Source organism: Micropterus dolomieu, linkage group LG19 (genome assembly GCF_021292245.1).
Source record: "Micropterus dolomieu isolate WLL.071019.BEF.003 ecotype Adirondacks linkage group LG19, ASM2129224v1, whole genome shotgun sequence".
NCBI lineage: Eukaryota > Metazoa > Chordata > Actinopteri > Centrarchiformes > Centrarchidae > Micropterus > Micropterus dolomieu.
In genome coordinates this window covers 5,716,265-5,733,026 of record NC_060168.1, presented here as the reverse complement: position 1 = coordinate 5,733,026, position 16,762 = coordinate 5,716,265, and the positions used below count along the sequence as shown (strand labels likewise).

The 16,762-nt window shown below is 39.6% G+C and overlaps 1 protein-coding gene and 1 long non-coding RNA gene across 4 annotated transcripts in view; one reads left to right on the top strand and one right to left on the bottom strand.

Moving 5' to 3' along the window:
- Positions 1 to 28: 28 nt before the first annotated feature.
- LOC123958127 lies at positions 29 to 4,487 on the bottom strand. 2 transcript variants are annotated; one of them, XR_006822003.1, is made up of 4 exons: positions 4,445 to 4,487; positions 4,290 to 4,330; positions 1,067 to 1,232; positions 29 to 920 (listed from the first exon to the last, which is right to left on the bottom strand). It is a non-coding gene; the product is annotated as an uncharacterized LOC123958127 (long non-coding RNA). The 2 variants fall into 2 exon arrangements; XR_006822004.1 differs by lacking the exons at positions 4,290 to 4,330; positions 4,445 to 4,487 and adding an exon at positions 1,547 to 1,598.
- Positions 4,488 to 4,940: 453 nt separating this feature from the next.
- rell2 (RELT like 2) overlaps positions 4,941 to 16,762 on the top strand; it is a 28,092-nt gene continuing 16,270 nt past the window's right edge. Inside the window, exons 1-3 of one of the 2 annotated variants that reach the window (XM_046029699.1) lie at positions 4,941 to 5,045; positions 8,724 to 8,933; positions 13,430 to 13,645. In XM_046029699.1, the coding sequence (XP_045885655.1) occupies positions 8,900 to 8,933; positions 13,430 to 13,645 (250 nt within the window). In that variant the 5' untranslated portion in view covers positions 4,941 to 5,045; positions 8,724 to 8,899. Of the gene's footprint in view, positions 5,046 to 5,339; positions 5,383 to 8,723; positions 8,934 to 13,429; positions 13,646 to 16,762 lie in introns of those variants that run through there. The other variant, XM_046029700.1, reaches the window with a different exon arrangement.

The window sequence follows — 16,762 nt, the reverse complement described above, 5'->3', positions numbered from 1 at the left end:
ATGCCACTGTGCTAATGTTCTCCTTCAAACTTCAAGCCAGCCTCCTCCTTGTGTGTACCAACCAATACACACGCCAACATGTGAATGGGGAGCACTGGATGTAACAGTTGAAACTTGCTGTTTTCAAGCTGGTCAGCCACATCCCCCAGCAGGTCTGCCAGCAGCCTCCCTCTCAAGGCCATTGTGTGAATTAACTGTCTATAATACTACAAGGTTAGCTACTCACTAAAGTCAGCAGTAAGTCTGAACATTCGGAGTGTGTTTTACAATTAATTCACCCTTCATGAGTGTTAAACATTTTCATTGACTCATGCAATTCATAAAACTCACCAACATTTACTCACTTTAAGTGTTATTCTTGCCAAACACTTTGTTGAAATAAAAATCTAAATAACTACTTTCTAGGGTTTTACAATTTTCTACTTTAGCATGTCCAGCTTACACATTTAACCTCAAGGTTTAGTTTGTAGTTCTTCTTGAGTGACAGCTCATTTAGCACTCGCTATTTAACTGCACATTCATTTTAAATACTGAAATTGTTGTTTAAAGTGCATTCCAGGGGAGAATTGTAGCCCATAACAAACGTCATTATCATGCCATCATTTGGAATCTACTAACCAAAATCTACCAAATAAGCCCTGAGAGAGTTGTGATGCCGAAGTGTGCCTGCTGTGTGTTTGTGTTGAATGTGTGTCAGGAGATTTTAGAGTGAGAATTGTGTTTGAGATTTCAGCTTCCTGTAAAAACAGAATGTCTCCTGGAATCCATCTACTTCGCTGATTTAAAACTTTCTGTACCTACGAGTCATTCCAACACCAAAATATGTGAAAATGGGGCCCAGGTTTAAAAATCCTGAGATTATCCTTTAACCACCTGATACGACCTCCACCAGGTTTCATGGTCAGTGCAGATTCAATTAACTGTGAAAGGAGTAGAAGAAAAGCCAATATTTAGTAAAAATAAATAATCATGAACGTACAGTAAATATATCTACAGAAATAGCTACTAATCAAAAAACTGTGCAAAGGAGGCTCTCACAATAAATACATTTTACAGACCAACTTACATGTTTGACATCATTATGAGCCTTCTCTCGTTTTCTGGAAGCGCTTCATTCCTCATCCAGGATGACTGTATCATCTGAGCCACAAGCTGAAACGTACAGTGCTGAGTTGGTTACAACAGTGGCTTGGTGGACTGGGAAGAGCTGGAAGAGGTTGTCCCCTTGGAATCTAAGTGTAGTTCAGCAGAGAGAGGGAGGAGAGAACAAATAAACACCATGTGCTGGTTTTTCACAACCAAAGTATAACTGGGTCTTTTCTGAAAGAAATGGGAATCAAGTTTACCGTTGTCAGATGTGATAGTAAATAAACCAGCACTGGGTTGCTGTGCTACTTCTTCAGCAGTGTTGGACAGTAATGCGTTACTAGTAATAATATTACTTTTCCCAGTAACTAAGTAGTGTAACTAATTACTTTTCTAAAACTGTAATATTATTACTAGTTACTAAGGCAAGTAACGCTGCGTTACTCGTTACTGAACGCACCATCCTTGACGTAAATCCTCGACTGTGCGACAGCTCAGCGGCACCGGACTTTGTTGTTCATGTCCGCTGACAGCCAAAAACTAAAGGAAGAATGTAGAATGAGGGAGAGAGGCGTTCTTTCCACAGCTGTAAGTAGCTTACTGCCATTATTGTGTCACAGTCTAAGATGTAAAGAACATTGTCGTCTGTTGCAAACAGCAACAACCGCAAGCAATTCTACATCTGATTTATTGAAGCATCTGCCGAAGCAGCACAGCCACGTGAAACTTACAGAAAGAAACTCCAGCAGCTACTGTCACTGATGCTTGGATGTGCAGTAAAACCGCTGTTTAAAAGTCGGGATTTACTTGCTTTTTTTAATTTCAGCTGGTGGCGTTAAGAAACGTTAGTCCTAGGCTATATGCTTTGTAAAAACCACACTCCTTGCTGCTGTTCTGGATATGATATTAGTTAAAAAGTCGGGAGAGACTGCTTTGTTGGGAAGGGGGGTGGTAGTGAAAGCAGTGTTTCCCATAATTAGCCTACAAGTTGGATAATTATCAACGCTGATCGCCACATTGATTTTCCAAATTTTTACAATGCATATTTAAAATCAATTTTGATTAAGGAGCTGTATAGAGGAGCATATTCGTGCAGCACCTCCTGGCTACAGTAATTCATCAAGATGCAGTTTTTTGACACATTTTACCTTTATCAAAAAAGTAGCTTCTCCAATTCACTTATTGCATTTGACCATATTTTGAATACTTGTGCATTAATATTAGCTTGAATATTTACATTATGGCAGAAAGTAGGAGTAGTTTTGAAGCATGATTTTACTGTGTGTGTGTGTGTGTGTGTGTGTGTATAATATTTAAATTATTAGCATTACCACAACAGACACAGTTACTGCTCTCTGATGTACTGACTTCAAACCAGCGTTCACAACCGCAGCCTATAACACTTCATTAGTCTGTAAATATTAACTGCGAGCACTATCTCTGGCTTTAAATAAAATGTATCCGAGCCTTTGACCATTTTGCGTGTTCAGCCATCCTAGCAAACAACCAACAGACCAAATAAGACATGAAGCGAACGAGGGCGTGAGGTAGGCCTGTACGATGAGAGGAAAATCTGTGATAAGGTTGTTATATATTGAGATGATCACTTTCCATAAATAAAAAAATATTGTAGTGCGCATATTGGCTGCCTGGGAGTTTATAAATTCAATATAGGGTTTATATTAAATATTCTAAATACAACTAAATGCTGTTTATAGAGCAGCAAAATGAATGTTAACAACAGCAAAGTCAATATAAAGCCAATATCTGACACCACAGTACTGAGTGATGTTTACAAAGAATGAAGATATCAGGCTGTTTCAGTCTTTCCTTCTGTCCTCCTCCTCCTCTCTCTGCAGTTATTTAACGTTACTGCCAGCAGGTAACCTTACCTGGTAGAAAAGAGCAGCTGTTTCGTCTCAGCCACTAGCTGAGTTTACAGCGGTGTGCCACATTTTAAGCTACAGTGCAAACTAAGCTAAACAGTCAGACTAATGTTACAGACATACTGATTTCAATTTAGCTTGTTTGTAACATTTAGCTAATTGCCAAGCTAACGTTAGCTGTGCTTGTATAACACACAGAGGATTACAGAGAACGGAGCAGATTAAAATAACACTTTCTACATGTTTACACTGCACACAGGTGGATTGATAAAGTAATATCATTTTAGTCACAAAAGTTTTATTGCACATACTTAGACTAACGAGTGTAGCAGTGGTAAACTGGTGTAGTTTAGAGCTCCCTTCCTAACACGGTGGTCACCGCGGCCTCGCCCTCCGCTGGCCACTGTGTGTGTGTGCAGGAGCCGGCACAGAGCAGGTAGAGGCTGTAGCCTGAACAGTAACACTGTAGCCCCGGGCCAGTTTAAGACAGCGTTTTGGTGCCAGCACCAATAACATTAGTTTTCTTATTCATCACATGTTAACCGGTTTTGTTTGTTATTTTGGCCTAGCTCTCCCTGATGTCTGGGTTTTTCTGTCTTATATAGCGCCAAATCACAACAACAGTTATCTCACAGCGCTTTTCCAGCTGTAGATAAATCCATGTATTAACAGACTGAATATTCAGTGGTACTTTGATGATTTCCGGAGGAGTGGGGAAAAGAGAGGAGACATCATGTTGCGTTCAGGTTTCCCTTAGGCCGGGCGTAACATCACATTTCAAGTTAAATCAGTTTTAAATGACAATCTCAGACATGAGGTCTGCATTAAAGCACAAGCTAGATTGGAAAACTTTAGCTGTATTTAATGTTATGCTTCTGAATTTTCGGGTTTTGAGAAACTTGGAACCTGATCTTATAGAACCGGGTCTTGATCCCCATCCCTAGCTAGCAAAGCTAAAGGCATTAAGTTACATTAAGGTCCTCCTGCTGTGGTGCATTAAATGCTTTTTTCTCTAAAAAATTTAAAGATTGTTTAGCAGGCTTTTTACATGTAAAGGTTTTATTGCACATTTAGTAATGAATATTTACCAACTGGACTTCACAGTACTTTTGCCTTTAAGGGCTTTGCTCATGTATTTAATGGCACATTGGAGCTAACGTTAGCCATCAACTCTGTCACGTTCGCCCTTCGGAATTCTGTGTTTTAAGACATACAGCCAGCTGCAGTGTAGGTGGACATCAATATTAAGTTGTTCTACAATGTGGCTTCTATTGAAATGCAAAACAACGATTTAATAAGTAATTTGGAGACACTTACCACAGACTTTCGACAAGGAAAATGGCGCAGTAAAAAGATTCCTGTTGGTTGAAGGTTGAAATCCCAGAGAAGGAGTTGGATGGGGCTTTCCGGTGTAATTCTTTCATCAAGTCTTTTAAATACGAAACACTACACCAACAGTGGAAGAATCTTACTCTAGCTGTTGTTGTAATAACCATAGAAGAATCCATGTACTTTGACACTGAATATGTTTGACTAAAGGAATCTACTGTGTAGCTGGCTTGTGTCACGTAGATGAATCACTTGCTTCTGTCAGCTAACCAATCCTGCTTCAGGCTGATGTTGGCACCACCCAGGCACAGGGAAAAATAAATGTGGAAATACAGAAATAAATAAATGTGAAAATACAGAAATAAATAAATGTAGAAATAAATATATAAATAAATGTAGAAATAAATATATAATAAATGTAGAAATACAGAAATAAATGCACGTAGAAATGCATAAATAAATACAGAAATAGCCTTTTTTATTACAAAAATACATTTAATTTTAATTTATTTCTCCATTTAACTATTTATTTCTGCATTTATTTAGTCATTTATAGATATGTCATTTTTGGTCCCTCATAGCAGTAGCCTATGGCGTAAAAAAACAGAGCCTCCCTGTCATTCTGCCCTCCTCAGCAGACAGCCGCATCGTCCTACTCCGGCCAGAGGACACGGAGCACGTTGCAGCCATGGGACAACATCTCACCAGCAGGAACACTGGAGACATATTCCTGCCGGACTGAAGGTGAGTATCTTAGTTATGTCTGTTTTGTAGTGCATGAGGACGAGTATTCCGACGATTTAACGCACCTTCAGGATGCAGACGGTCACAGTGTGATTAATGTCGGCTCAGTGAAATGACTTTGGCTTTCCTTTGGTAACGTTAGATCACAATGTGCCTGCACACGATGACGGCGTAGTTTAGGTTTTATTCGCTGGGTGGGGAGGATGTTGCAGCCAATCAGCGTAACTATATTTAGGCTATTCTGTAGACCTGATACACACGTTCTGTATCCTGCAGTAAAAACGACACGCCAATCTCCATTGGAAACTTTTGCACCTGAATTTTTTCTGACTTGTCGGTAGGTTTACTTACCAGAATAGAATAAAACGAGATATTTTAGGAATGGCTGTAGTCAACTTGTGAATTCGGCTTTATTTGATTCAATATGTGTAATGAAAAGGTGAGTGCTCTGAACTGAAGAAATGTTTCGCATGTTACCTGAAGTCTTCAATCAAAACACACAGCACCTAGCCAGTTGCAAACAACTGCTAAAAGTAAGTAAATAAGAAAAAATACAGTAGGAGATGACAATGAATGAATTTAGCATGAGCCCAATTGAAGGCAGGGCCATGTGATTTAATGAAAATATTGAGATGCCTTTTTAAGAACTTTGTGCTGACTTGACAGGTTGAAACATTTTCAGATGCTGTCTGGTGTTAAATTAGTTACCTTTGTATAAGACTGTAGATTTCCATTGTGTGTGTGTCTTGTGATCATGACCATGGACATTTGGGTCCTTTGGACGAATTTCGCCTGTTTTGGAATGTGGACAAGTCTTCACTTGAGGATGGGACTGCAAGCCTTCCCACAGCAAATAATTTTCAGATGGCACTCATGTTATTGCTGATGATGCATCATGTAAGGCAAAAGTCATGCATAGAAATGTTGTATCCACACAGAAATACCCGGATTGGATTATTTGGCTGACTGGACTGACTGTCTTGACTCTGAGAGTTAAACTATTTTCTTTAGTAAAACGTTTTTTGTTTTGTTTTGTGCCTGAGGAACTGAACCCGCTTTATTTTTTCTGCACCTAATTTGTGTTTTTGAGATTGTTTTGAGTAAGTGTGCAGGAAAACGCGAAGTGATGAAGATTTTTTGGATTGGAACGCAAAAAGATTTAGATTTTTTTTTTAACTAATCATGATCTCTGACATGACCGCTTTTGATCATCAATGTGTTATTGATGTATGGTTAGCCTATTTTGTTCTGTCAGGTTACAGCATAATAAATAGACCTGTAACCTATTTTTTCCAGCACTTTATCATTCATTAAGAAAATCCCATTATGGAGCTCCGATACTATGATTCACAATGGCAACGGGTAAATAAAGAGCAGAGCCTCCATTTTAATCAGGTGGCACAACAGAAAAGGGATGGGTGCCAACGCGGACCATGACATTTATCTTAAAAAATAGGAGTGGATCTATAACTTAACATTTACCAGACTTGGATTTCATTAATAAATGATTAAGTGCTGGAATGTAGCCAACGATAAGTGTTTCAGTGCAACTGTTGGTAACCTGACAGCTTCCTTGTGTCCACAGTGTTACTATAAAGGACAGTGTAGCCTATAGATTTTATTCTGTGCTAAGGATAAATCCACAATGTCTGGAGATAACTCTCTGTCCATACATTGATGACAGATTGATCATAAAAGCACATTCAAGATCATGTTTGGGTAAAAAACTAATAGCCTATCTACCTAGTATTTTGATGTTTCTAAAGACGTAAGTGCTTATATTGACAGCATGAATGAGAAAATTAACGGTGGGTCAGACAAGCTGCTTCAGGAGGGGAGGAGTCAGAGAGAAACTGACAGTTGTCCAACTTATCCTGCGAAGAACCATGGCTCAGGGTGGGTGGCGATCTGCCTCGACTGCTGCTGCGTTCCATTTACCTCGGAAGTTGAAGGCCGGAGCTGGAAATGACGTCACACCCAAGTTAATGGCGTTCCAGTTAACAAGTCGGACAACACTGCTCGGCCAGCAATTGTTTACAAATGGCCAGGTTAGCTATTGATTCACCGGTTCATTATTATGAATTGTGCGGTATTTACTCACACTAAACACTGTAGCAACACGTCCACAGACAGCTGTTGGACAGCACTTTGTGTACGAACATTTCTATGAGTCACAAGTACACAGAAGTGCTAATAAACAGTATAAAATACAGCTTTCACCAACTGTTGATACCCCGACAGCCATCTTGGATCACGACTTCCCAAGTCGGAAATCCAATTTAAGGGGCTGTTCCCTTTGAAATTTTGAACTTTGAACTCGGAAATTCCGACTTCCCATGTCAAATGGAACGCACCATAGTTGAAGGAGAGAAAGAGCGCTATTGATTCAGCGTCTGTTAGGACTGCACCACAGTTTTGTTCCATCCTCAGCCCAGTGTCAACATCCACTGGAAGCTTCTCATAAGTGTTTCAGTAGCAAAGCGGTACCCCACATTATTGACTTGTTAATTTATTCTTTTTGTGCTTTTGTGCTCTTGACGTCTGCACGGCTGCATATCCCACAGGGGGCATGTCAGAATCTGAGCGTTTTTGCCAGCCTGATTTTGCTCACATGTTTAGATTTTGTTGATTTGGTAATGAGTGCTTGCTTTTTGTGCTTCTGCTATGATTAAGTAGGCTACGTTGTTAAAAAATTTTTTTGTCTGTTTTAACCGTGTTTATTGATGTTTTACAATTTTATTTTGAAAATTTACCGCATTCTTTATGCTGCGTCTCACTTCCTGCCTGGTTCAATCTGCTTTATGCTGCTTGACGTGGCTTCCGTCAGAAACTGGACTGGCTACCTATTCTCTGCAGTGCGGAGATCCGGTCTGGGAGGCTTCTCGGATGCGCTGTGGCCGCATCTGGTGGACTCAAGCATTAACTAGAATGGCCACAATTAGCTCTGGCAACCGCGATGCAGCTGTAACACCATGCTTAAGCCTACTCTTAAATGTGGAGATGGTGTCTGCCTCCTGAACCCAAACTGGAACCTGGTTCCACAGGAGAGGAGCTTGATAGCTGAACGCTCTGGCTCCCATTCTACTTCGGAGACTATCAAATGCAGCGCTGAGATCTAATAAAACCAGTGTAGAGACAAGTCTGATGCATTAGGAGGTCATAAGTAATTTTCACCAGCGCTGTTTCTGTGCACTCTAAATCCTGACTGATTTACACTGTGAAGTATCACCAAATGTTTATTTGAATTCACAAAGACTGTGAAGTAAAAACGAGTTGTTTTGTAGATGTTTAGTGGTGAATGCTAATGACATGTATTATCAATGATAAACCACCCTAAGATGTTTCAGAGGGTACAAGTGCTCTTAAGTGTGTGTATGTCTGTGTGAGTTTGAGTGTGTGTGAGGGGCGTTAATGGATGCTGATAAGCCACCAGGAGGGCAACACTGATAAGCTGCTGCATGTTAACTCATAGTCTACAATGTGTGTGTGTGTGCATGTGTATATACATATAATCAATATCATGTATTATGTACAGAATGTATTATAGGTGTAAACTAAGGTCATTTTTTAGACTCCTGCATGTTTACATGTGTTTTATCAACAACAATGATGACGAGGTTCCCTCGTTTTCTCTTTTCCTTCTCATACACTGTCACTGTCCTCCTTCTTTCTCTGTAGATAGACAGAAAAGGTGGAGCTAAAGGGAACCTCTACTATAAAGGAGGGGTACACGCTGTCCACGAACACGCTTCTTTATCCAACGTGCACATTTTTACATTGTTTATCAACCAAATCTCAACAGCTTTTTCCCGTGTTTCGTTGGCACATTTTACATTGACCATGCTGACTTTCACATGGATGTGTCCACAGTTAACGTGCAGGAAAATGGTAAGAACTATTTATTTGCCAGTTATCAGCATAAAAAAGATGTTACAAGGTCATTGTATTTTGCAATTCAAAATTGTAGGAGAGATTATAGCTTGGGAAAAGTTAGACAAATGCCATATTAAAAAAGGTCTTAGTACTTCAAAATAAGATTAGGGATAATAGGCTATATAAGTATAGATTATTATTGCCAAAAAAGAAAAAGAAAAAGTAAAAAATGAAAAGAAATTAGAGCTGAAAATGGTTTAGATGTCTGCAGATGTGTTCAGGAATGGCAGTCTTAATATATTAACATCTAATTAGTATCTGGTGATGCAAAGTTTTTAGGTTTCTTTTATATATATATATAATAGTTTGTGTATATTATGTAAACAACACCCCCCAAACAACTTAAACCTAAAACTGAATATTCATGAAAAGTCTTTTGCAAGGCATGCATTATAGAAACAAGCTAAATATATAAAATAAATATTTATAACATTAATTTCAGCTATCAAAATTCACCATATATCATATTCTACTTTAATGTAACTACTACAAAGCTAATACTGCCTTTCAACCTAACGTAAATTAAATACCAACAAATAAAGCCATTCAGTAGTATAAGCTAATTGGCTAATTCAGGTATGTGTGACAAAATAAATAAACAAATATATTTATAAACAAATTTCTGGCTTCAAAGTGCATTGACCGGCCATTACTCTGCAAGTCAGTGGGGCCCCTTGTTGATGGATCATACAGTTGGAGTGTCACCCTGTAGTGTGGTCCCGCACAAGGCACAGCACTTTAATGCACTAATAAAGAACTTTAATACTTTAAATTAGACTTGATTGCATGTAATGGCACTTTAATGTTTGAACAGCACTTTACTGAGTAAAACTGCACTTTAATGACAAGGCATAAGCACAGCAGCTTACACTCTACAATAAATTACTGTCAACTCATAATTGATTTACAGTTCTTGACCTGGTCTGTAAAACATAATGTTTGTCTTTTGTATTGTAGTATACTGTATCCTAAAAGTTCTCTTATTGTTTAATGATTATGTTGTTGTCTTTTTTTAATTGACATGTACTGACCAGGGACTACAGATGAAAAAATAGCCTTTAGGCTAAATCTGGCACATTTTCATTGATGCTAGCAGAAATGTTCATTAATGTGCACCCTTCCTTTGAAAATAAAAAATAATAAATGTTACAACAAATCTAATGAGCTACAATGGCTTCCCCCATTTTGGACTCTCCAGCTCATGGGCGTGGCAAAACAACCAACAGGAAGTCGGCCATTTTGGATTAGATGATCATTTTGGGCGATTTACAGACTTCATACCTTAACCTCTTCCTCAGGAATTAGTCCGATTGACTCCAAATTTTTCGCTGTGCAGTCTAAACCCATGGTTAACCCTAACCCTTCTCTAGGCAATGTAATTATGCGTCTGAAGATGGTCTACAAAAAGCTTTGACACTGCGCCCCGTGTTGTTTTAATGCAAGCCATCTAAAGGTGGACAACACTGTGGAAAACTTTCCAACCGCAACCCAACATTCACTCAAAGTCATAGCGCCAACTGCTGGCAACGAGGTCACGTTTTACGCTATGAGCTACTCCTAGTTGGCTATATCAACTTCAAAACTCTCCCATGACACAGGAAGTTGTTGTAACATCAGTGTATATGCTCAGATCTGTACAAAATGTAACACTTTAGTAAGAGTCACACCCTGAACACATCTACATGCTAACATTCACATATAGTCATAGCGCCACCTTCTGGCAACACCTACATATACGAAATTTCTGTGGCACATGCATCATATCCAGACGTACCAAAAAGCCCTAGTGATGCCCTAAACCCAACAGGAAGTTGGCCATTTTGAATATTATGGTCATTTTTGAATGATTTACACACTCTGTATTTTAACGAACTCCTCCTAGAGATTCAGTCCGACCGATTTCAGATTTTCGCTGTCTACTCTAAACCCACTGACGATTAAAATTGTACAAACGGTGAGTTTTCGTGGAAAGGTGTGCCCGTGGCGTGGCATCCAAAATTGAGGATTAGCCACGAAACAGGAAGTTGTTGTAACTTCAACAATGCTCACATATGCATCAAACTTTACATGTTTGATAAGCGTCCCGCTCTGAACACATCTACTACCTAATTTTTACCCATAGTCATAGCGCCAAATGTTGGCAGCAGAAAGTGACTATTTACGCAGTGATGAACAACTTCTTGCAGGTTGGCTAAATCTAATTCAAAACTATCTCAGAAAACCCACTGATGATGCCATGTTGTAAAGCATCCATGGCGTGGCGGTAAAGTTCCATGCTTTGCCATGAAACAGGAAGTCATTTCAACTTTACTCTACATTAGTGTTTCTCAACGGGGGCGGTACCGCCCCCCAGGGGCATTCCGAGGACGATGGGGGGCGCTGGAGGCAATATTTTGGGGGGGGGTTTGTTGGTTGGAAATTCTAAGGCGAGTTTACGCTTAAGATTCACAACAATAACAGTTTAAACTTTAAACTACTTGCAAAAAACCGTGGTCTGCCACATTAAAACCTGCCAGTTTAGCCCACTGCGACTGGACGAGACTGAATTTCTTCTCCATCAGCTACTTGTGGTGCAGCTTCGTGCTGCCTTCACGGGAATGGGAAGTCAGAGTATCATCTGTAAAGTTTTATCCACAATTTTACTGTGTAAACTCTGGAAAATTGACGCTCTGTTTCTTGGTGGAAAAGTGCTTCTTTCTCTGAGGAATACACTGTGAACATCTTGTTGTCGCAGTGGTTACACATTTATAAGAGGGATATTCTGCTGTCGGACTCACCCTGAAAGCAACTTCGCTGCGACACCAGCGAGTGACGTGGACCCACCTCGCGCTGTGAGTCGCAGACAGTTTGTGCCAAAGCGGACATATACTGTAGTTTCAGTAGGCTATAAAAATGTAACGTTAAAAACTGAAGCCCTGTCTTGCTCTGTTGGGGATTGTAAGCGGCACTTTATCAGAGGTGCTGAAGTTAACATGTGTGGAATTATTCGTGAGCTTTCTGTCTGATCACAGCAAGGTTTGAACATGAGCAGATAAGTTACAGTGTTTCCCGTACGTTCATTTATTTGTGGCGGCCTGCCACAATATCAGTGCTACACATTGATCTTCGATTTTTTTTACTAGGCCTATATAAAATCGTATTTGAGCTGCAGGCAGCGGATATTCACGCAGCAAATCCTCTTGCTTGTCTCTCTCATCCGTCCCTCGCTCTCTCTCCCTCTCTCCCTCGTTAACACAGCTGCACAAATCTGTCCAACACAACGCCGTCAATGTCGGAGACCCAGCTATTAAAAGTTATTAGCAAGCATGTAAGGAGCCTAGCTAAGAATACAGCTGGGTTGTGAAGGCTAGCATGCTGTATCTGCGCCAAAGTTACACTATCATTCTGTGGGAAACACTGAGTTATGATAAGTTATTAACAGATGAGCTAATAAAGTCCAGTCAATAACTGAATTAAAACGGATTAATTTATTACTGAGATGAAAAGAGGCCACAAACAAATTTAAAAAGGTTACTTCCCCACAAAAGAGGAGGTAAGACTTAATCATGTGTGTTGACTCAGCAGGGATGATATTAAATAAGTTGATCTACAGGAGAAAAATATTTAAAAGCAATAAGAATGCCTGAGAGCCTCACTACATTATATTCTATTGTAATATATTTTGAATTGTCACCTGCCACCTGAATTTTTAGACATTTCCACAGATAGACATTGGTGCAGAAAAGGCAGAAATTGGAGGAGAAACTTTCACCAGAATGCAGGAAATCAAGTGTTTAATACTCAAAATCTTCTGGGGGAGGACCCCCATACCCCCCACGTATTAAGTGCCCCATCCAAGAAAACAGTATCTGGCTTCACACCCAGTTTCTGGGAGGAAAATCCACTTATTAGTTAAATATAAGTACTTTTCACATGGCTTTTTTGTTACCTTTTCCATGTTTTTAATAACAATAGTAACAATAAAAAAAAATCAACAATATTCAGGGCAAATAGCAAACATCTTTTTTGATGGGGGCGGTAAGGGACCTAGATAATGGATAGGGGTCCGCTGGCCCAAAAAAGGTTGAGAACCACTGATCTACATGCTCAAATCTGCTCAAAGCTGCTAGCAGCTTCAATTTCCCTTATCATTCATTGGAAACCATGAAACAATTATCATTTTCTTTATTTCTCAGTAATTGTGTCTGTAATACGTAGTCAAAAATATGAGACGTATTTTTTCCACTTCAGTGTCCCAGTTTATACATCCATTGAACAGATTAGTGTCTCATTATTTTATTTACCTAAACCTAAATCTAACCTTAGCCCTAAATCCAAGTTGTAGCCCTTAAAAGCATCTAAAAGGAATGAGGACTAACTAAAACTGTCTTACCTCAATTGAGTTGAAACTCAAAATGCTGAAGGTACTCGGAAATTGTTAAATCTAATCTCTGTCTCTCTCCAAAACTCAGGTAGAATTAATGATATGACTGAATTAGAAGTCCCAGGCGTGGGGGAGCATCCCCCGCCGTACATGATCTTTGTGGTAGTCTTCCTCTTCTTCCTTACCGGACTGTTCGGCTTCCTCATCTGCCACCTGCTGAAGAAGAAGGGCTACCGCTGCCGCACCGGAGACATGGACGATGAAGAGGAGGAGGAGGAGGAGAAGCTTGGAGGAAATAAAGATGGTGAGTTGATCCAAAAAAGAGGTCACAAGTACTTAACCTATTTTACACTCCCTTCATAACAGCAGCAAGGAGAGTGATTTTTACAAAACATAGCCTATAGCCTAATGTTAATAAAATGTAATAAAGTAAATCCCTACTTTTGAACTGGCATATGTATTTATAAGAGCAGTAGCCTATTATTCAGTATTTTTAAAAACGTTACGTTGCACGCCACTCTCTCCCGACGAGTGCAGCAGCCGGTTTCACGTTGCTGTGCTGCTTTAGCAGATGCTTCAATAAATTAGGTTGAAAGCTTGTCGCACAGCATTTATCACGGACAACAATGTTCTTTGCATCTTACGCTGTGACACAAGATTTGGCAGTAGCTACATACAGCCTCTCTCCCTCATTATTCCTTTAGTTTTTGGCTAACAGCTGATGAACAATATAAGCCCAGTTGCCGCTGAGCTGCCATACAGTCACGCATTCACGTCAAGGATGGTGTGTTCAGTAATGCAATAATGCAGCATTACTGTAATAATATTACTTTTTTGGGAAAGTAATCCGTTACACTGCTTAGTTACTGGGAAAGTAATATTACTTTCCATCTGCCCTACATGCAGGGGATGAGCAGTGTTTATTTCTGCAGTGTTGTTTTACAGATATAACATGACAGAGAACACACAGACCTATGTGGGCTTCTAAGTCTGTGTCACAACTCTTGATACATCAACTCTCTGATACTTAAAACGTAAAGATACTTGTACTATACTTGAGTGTTTTATTTTCATACAACTTTCTACTTCTACTCCAGTAGGCCTACATTACAGAAAATTTAGGGGCGCACCAATCAACCTGCAACACAATTTTTCACATAAACTACAATGTAGTGTTTGATTTTAGTTCACAGTCACACTTTAATTGAATTGGGATTAAACAAATGCACATACTGGAAGTTCTGGTGCTGTTTCATTTGTTTCATCTGTCTCGGCATGTTTATGTTATAAGCTGCTAACCGTCATGTATCTAGTGTATTACTAAATATTATAAAATTAAATTATATATTGTAATGTTAGTATAATATACAGGTTGCACTTTAAAGAATGTTAGGCTATTAGTTGAGAGATTCAACAATTCAATAACAAATGTTTCACGAGTAAAACCGTTTTTTACTCGTGAAACACCAAAACACCACTGTGGTTAAGATTTCATTAGGGCTAATGTTAGTGTATTCATTTTAAGTTCAGATCATAGAATAGGCTACAATATAGCTTACAGATGGTATAATAATAATTCCAGTTGGACAAAACAGTTGCGTTTTTGTGCGTTGTTTGTCCGTCATTCAGTAATTGTGCAAGATAAATACACATGGTGGTTAGTCTCTGTAATTTGTTTGTGTACAAAGTACTAACATTTCAATAATAAAAACCATCCATACAGAACAACGAGCTTAACATTTCAAAAGTTTGGTCTCTTCACGAAAAGTGACTTTGATGAGCTACATCCTGCATGTGGCTGGATGAGAGGCACCCAAGCTGTCTCTGCTGACAGAAAATAGCAGTCAGGGGAGAACAGGAACAGGTGAGAGTCGCGAAGTGCCCAGAGAACCCGATATGGAGAGCGCAGAGAAGAATAGCTTGGGAGAAGTGCTGGTACACAAGAAAAAGTCCCGGTACGCAAACGAGTAAAATGTAGCTCTCCCATCAGTCAAACCAACGCAGCAGCAGGTTTATAAATCCAGTGCCCGCTACTTGTACAGCGGCTGTGGATGGGAGGAAGATGTCGTATTTAATTTTATTTAAAGATGTCGGGCACCAAACGCATGGCTCAACACAGAAGGGCTAACTCCTCAGGTCAAGACTTACATCTGAAGGATAGACAGAGAAGATGGATGGTTTGAAAGAAGTGTCAAGGAAGCCATTTTCACCCGGGTTGAGAAGCCGTCGCTGAACGGAGGAGGGGGTCTCACCATCACTTCCCAAGAAACTTAACAAGCATTTCCTCTTGGCCTCAGGTGAAGATACTAACGATGGTCGTTCAGTCTTGGCCATGGGTAGTCCTAATGACCATGACGACTGTCGTTACCACAGCCAGGAGCACGAACGAACCAGCAGTATCCACGATCCTAACTAACAATCCCACAGTGGTTAAATTGCTGAGTTTCCCTGTCAGTCAGTCAGAACTGAAGAAGTCTCTTGGATGAGGGACAAAACGGCTTCTAGTAGCCTATCTTCAACCAAGTTGGAGGTACTCAAGTAACTTTTGAGTAAATTGTACTTGTCAGAGTAATTTTAATGCATCATACTTGTACTCTTATTTGAGTAGTTTTTAAGAGAAAAATCGTCATCATCACTCACTTTTACTCTGCTACATTTGGCGCACTACTTTGCTACTTATTTATTTACCGTAGCTGATATTAAGGCTACAGATTAAAATTTAGGGCACCGTGCAGCCAGCCTGATCTCATCCCAGGGCGTCCGATACCGCCATTTTGTAAGGCTTCTCAAAGCGTCGGTATTTGACACCTTGGGATGAGACCAAGTTTTGGTTGTGAAGTCAGTAGGCTATACACCATGCTGACACTGAGCTGATAGAGAGCAGTGTCTGTTTTGTTAATGTTGTGTGTTTAATGTGTTTAATAATAATAATAATAATAATAATCCTTATTTGTAGAGCACTTTTCAAAAACAAGTTACAAAGTGCTTTAACAAGTGTAAAGAATAATACAAAAAAAAAAAACAAGATAAGAGCATGAAAAATTAATATAAAATTAGTAAAATACAATAAAATAAAAGGGATAAAATAAAGTCAAATAAGATCGGGAAAGGCTCTCCTATAAAAGTATGTTTTAAGAAGGGACTTAAAAGAGTTCACTGACTCAGCCGACCTGATTTCCTCGGGCAGGCTGTGCCAGAGCCTCGGGGCCCTGACAGCAAACGCTCTGTCCCCTTTAGTTTTCAGTCGAGACTCTGGAACAGACAACAGACCTCTGCCCGAGGATCTCAAGGTACGTGCTGGTGTGTATGGGACTAAAAGTTCAGAAATATAACAAGGCGAGAGGCCATGAAGAGCTTTAAAAGTAATCAATAGAATTTTAAAGTCAATTCTAAAACATACTGGGAGCCAGTGTAATGAAGC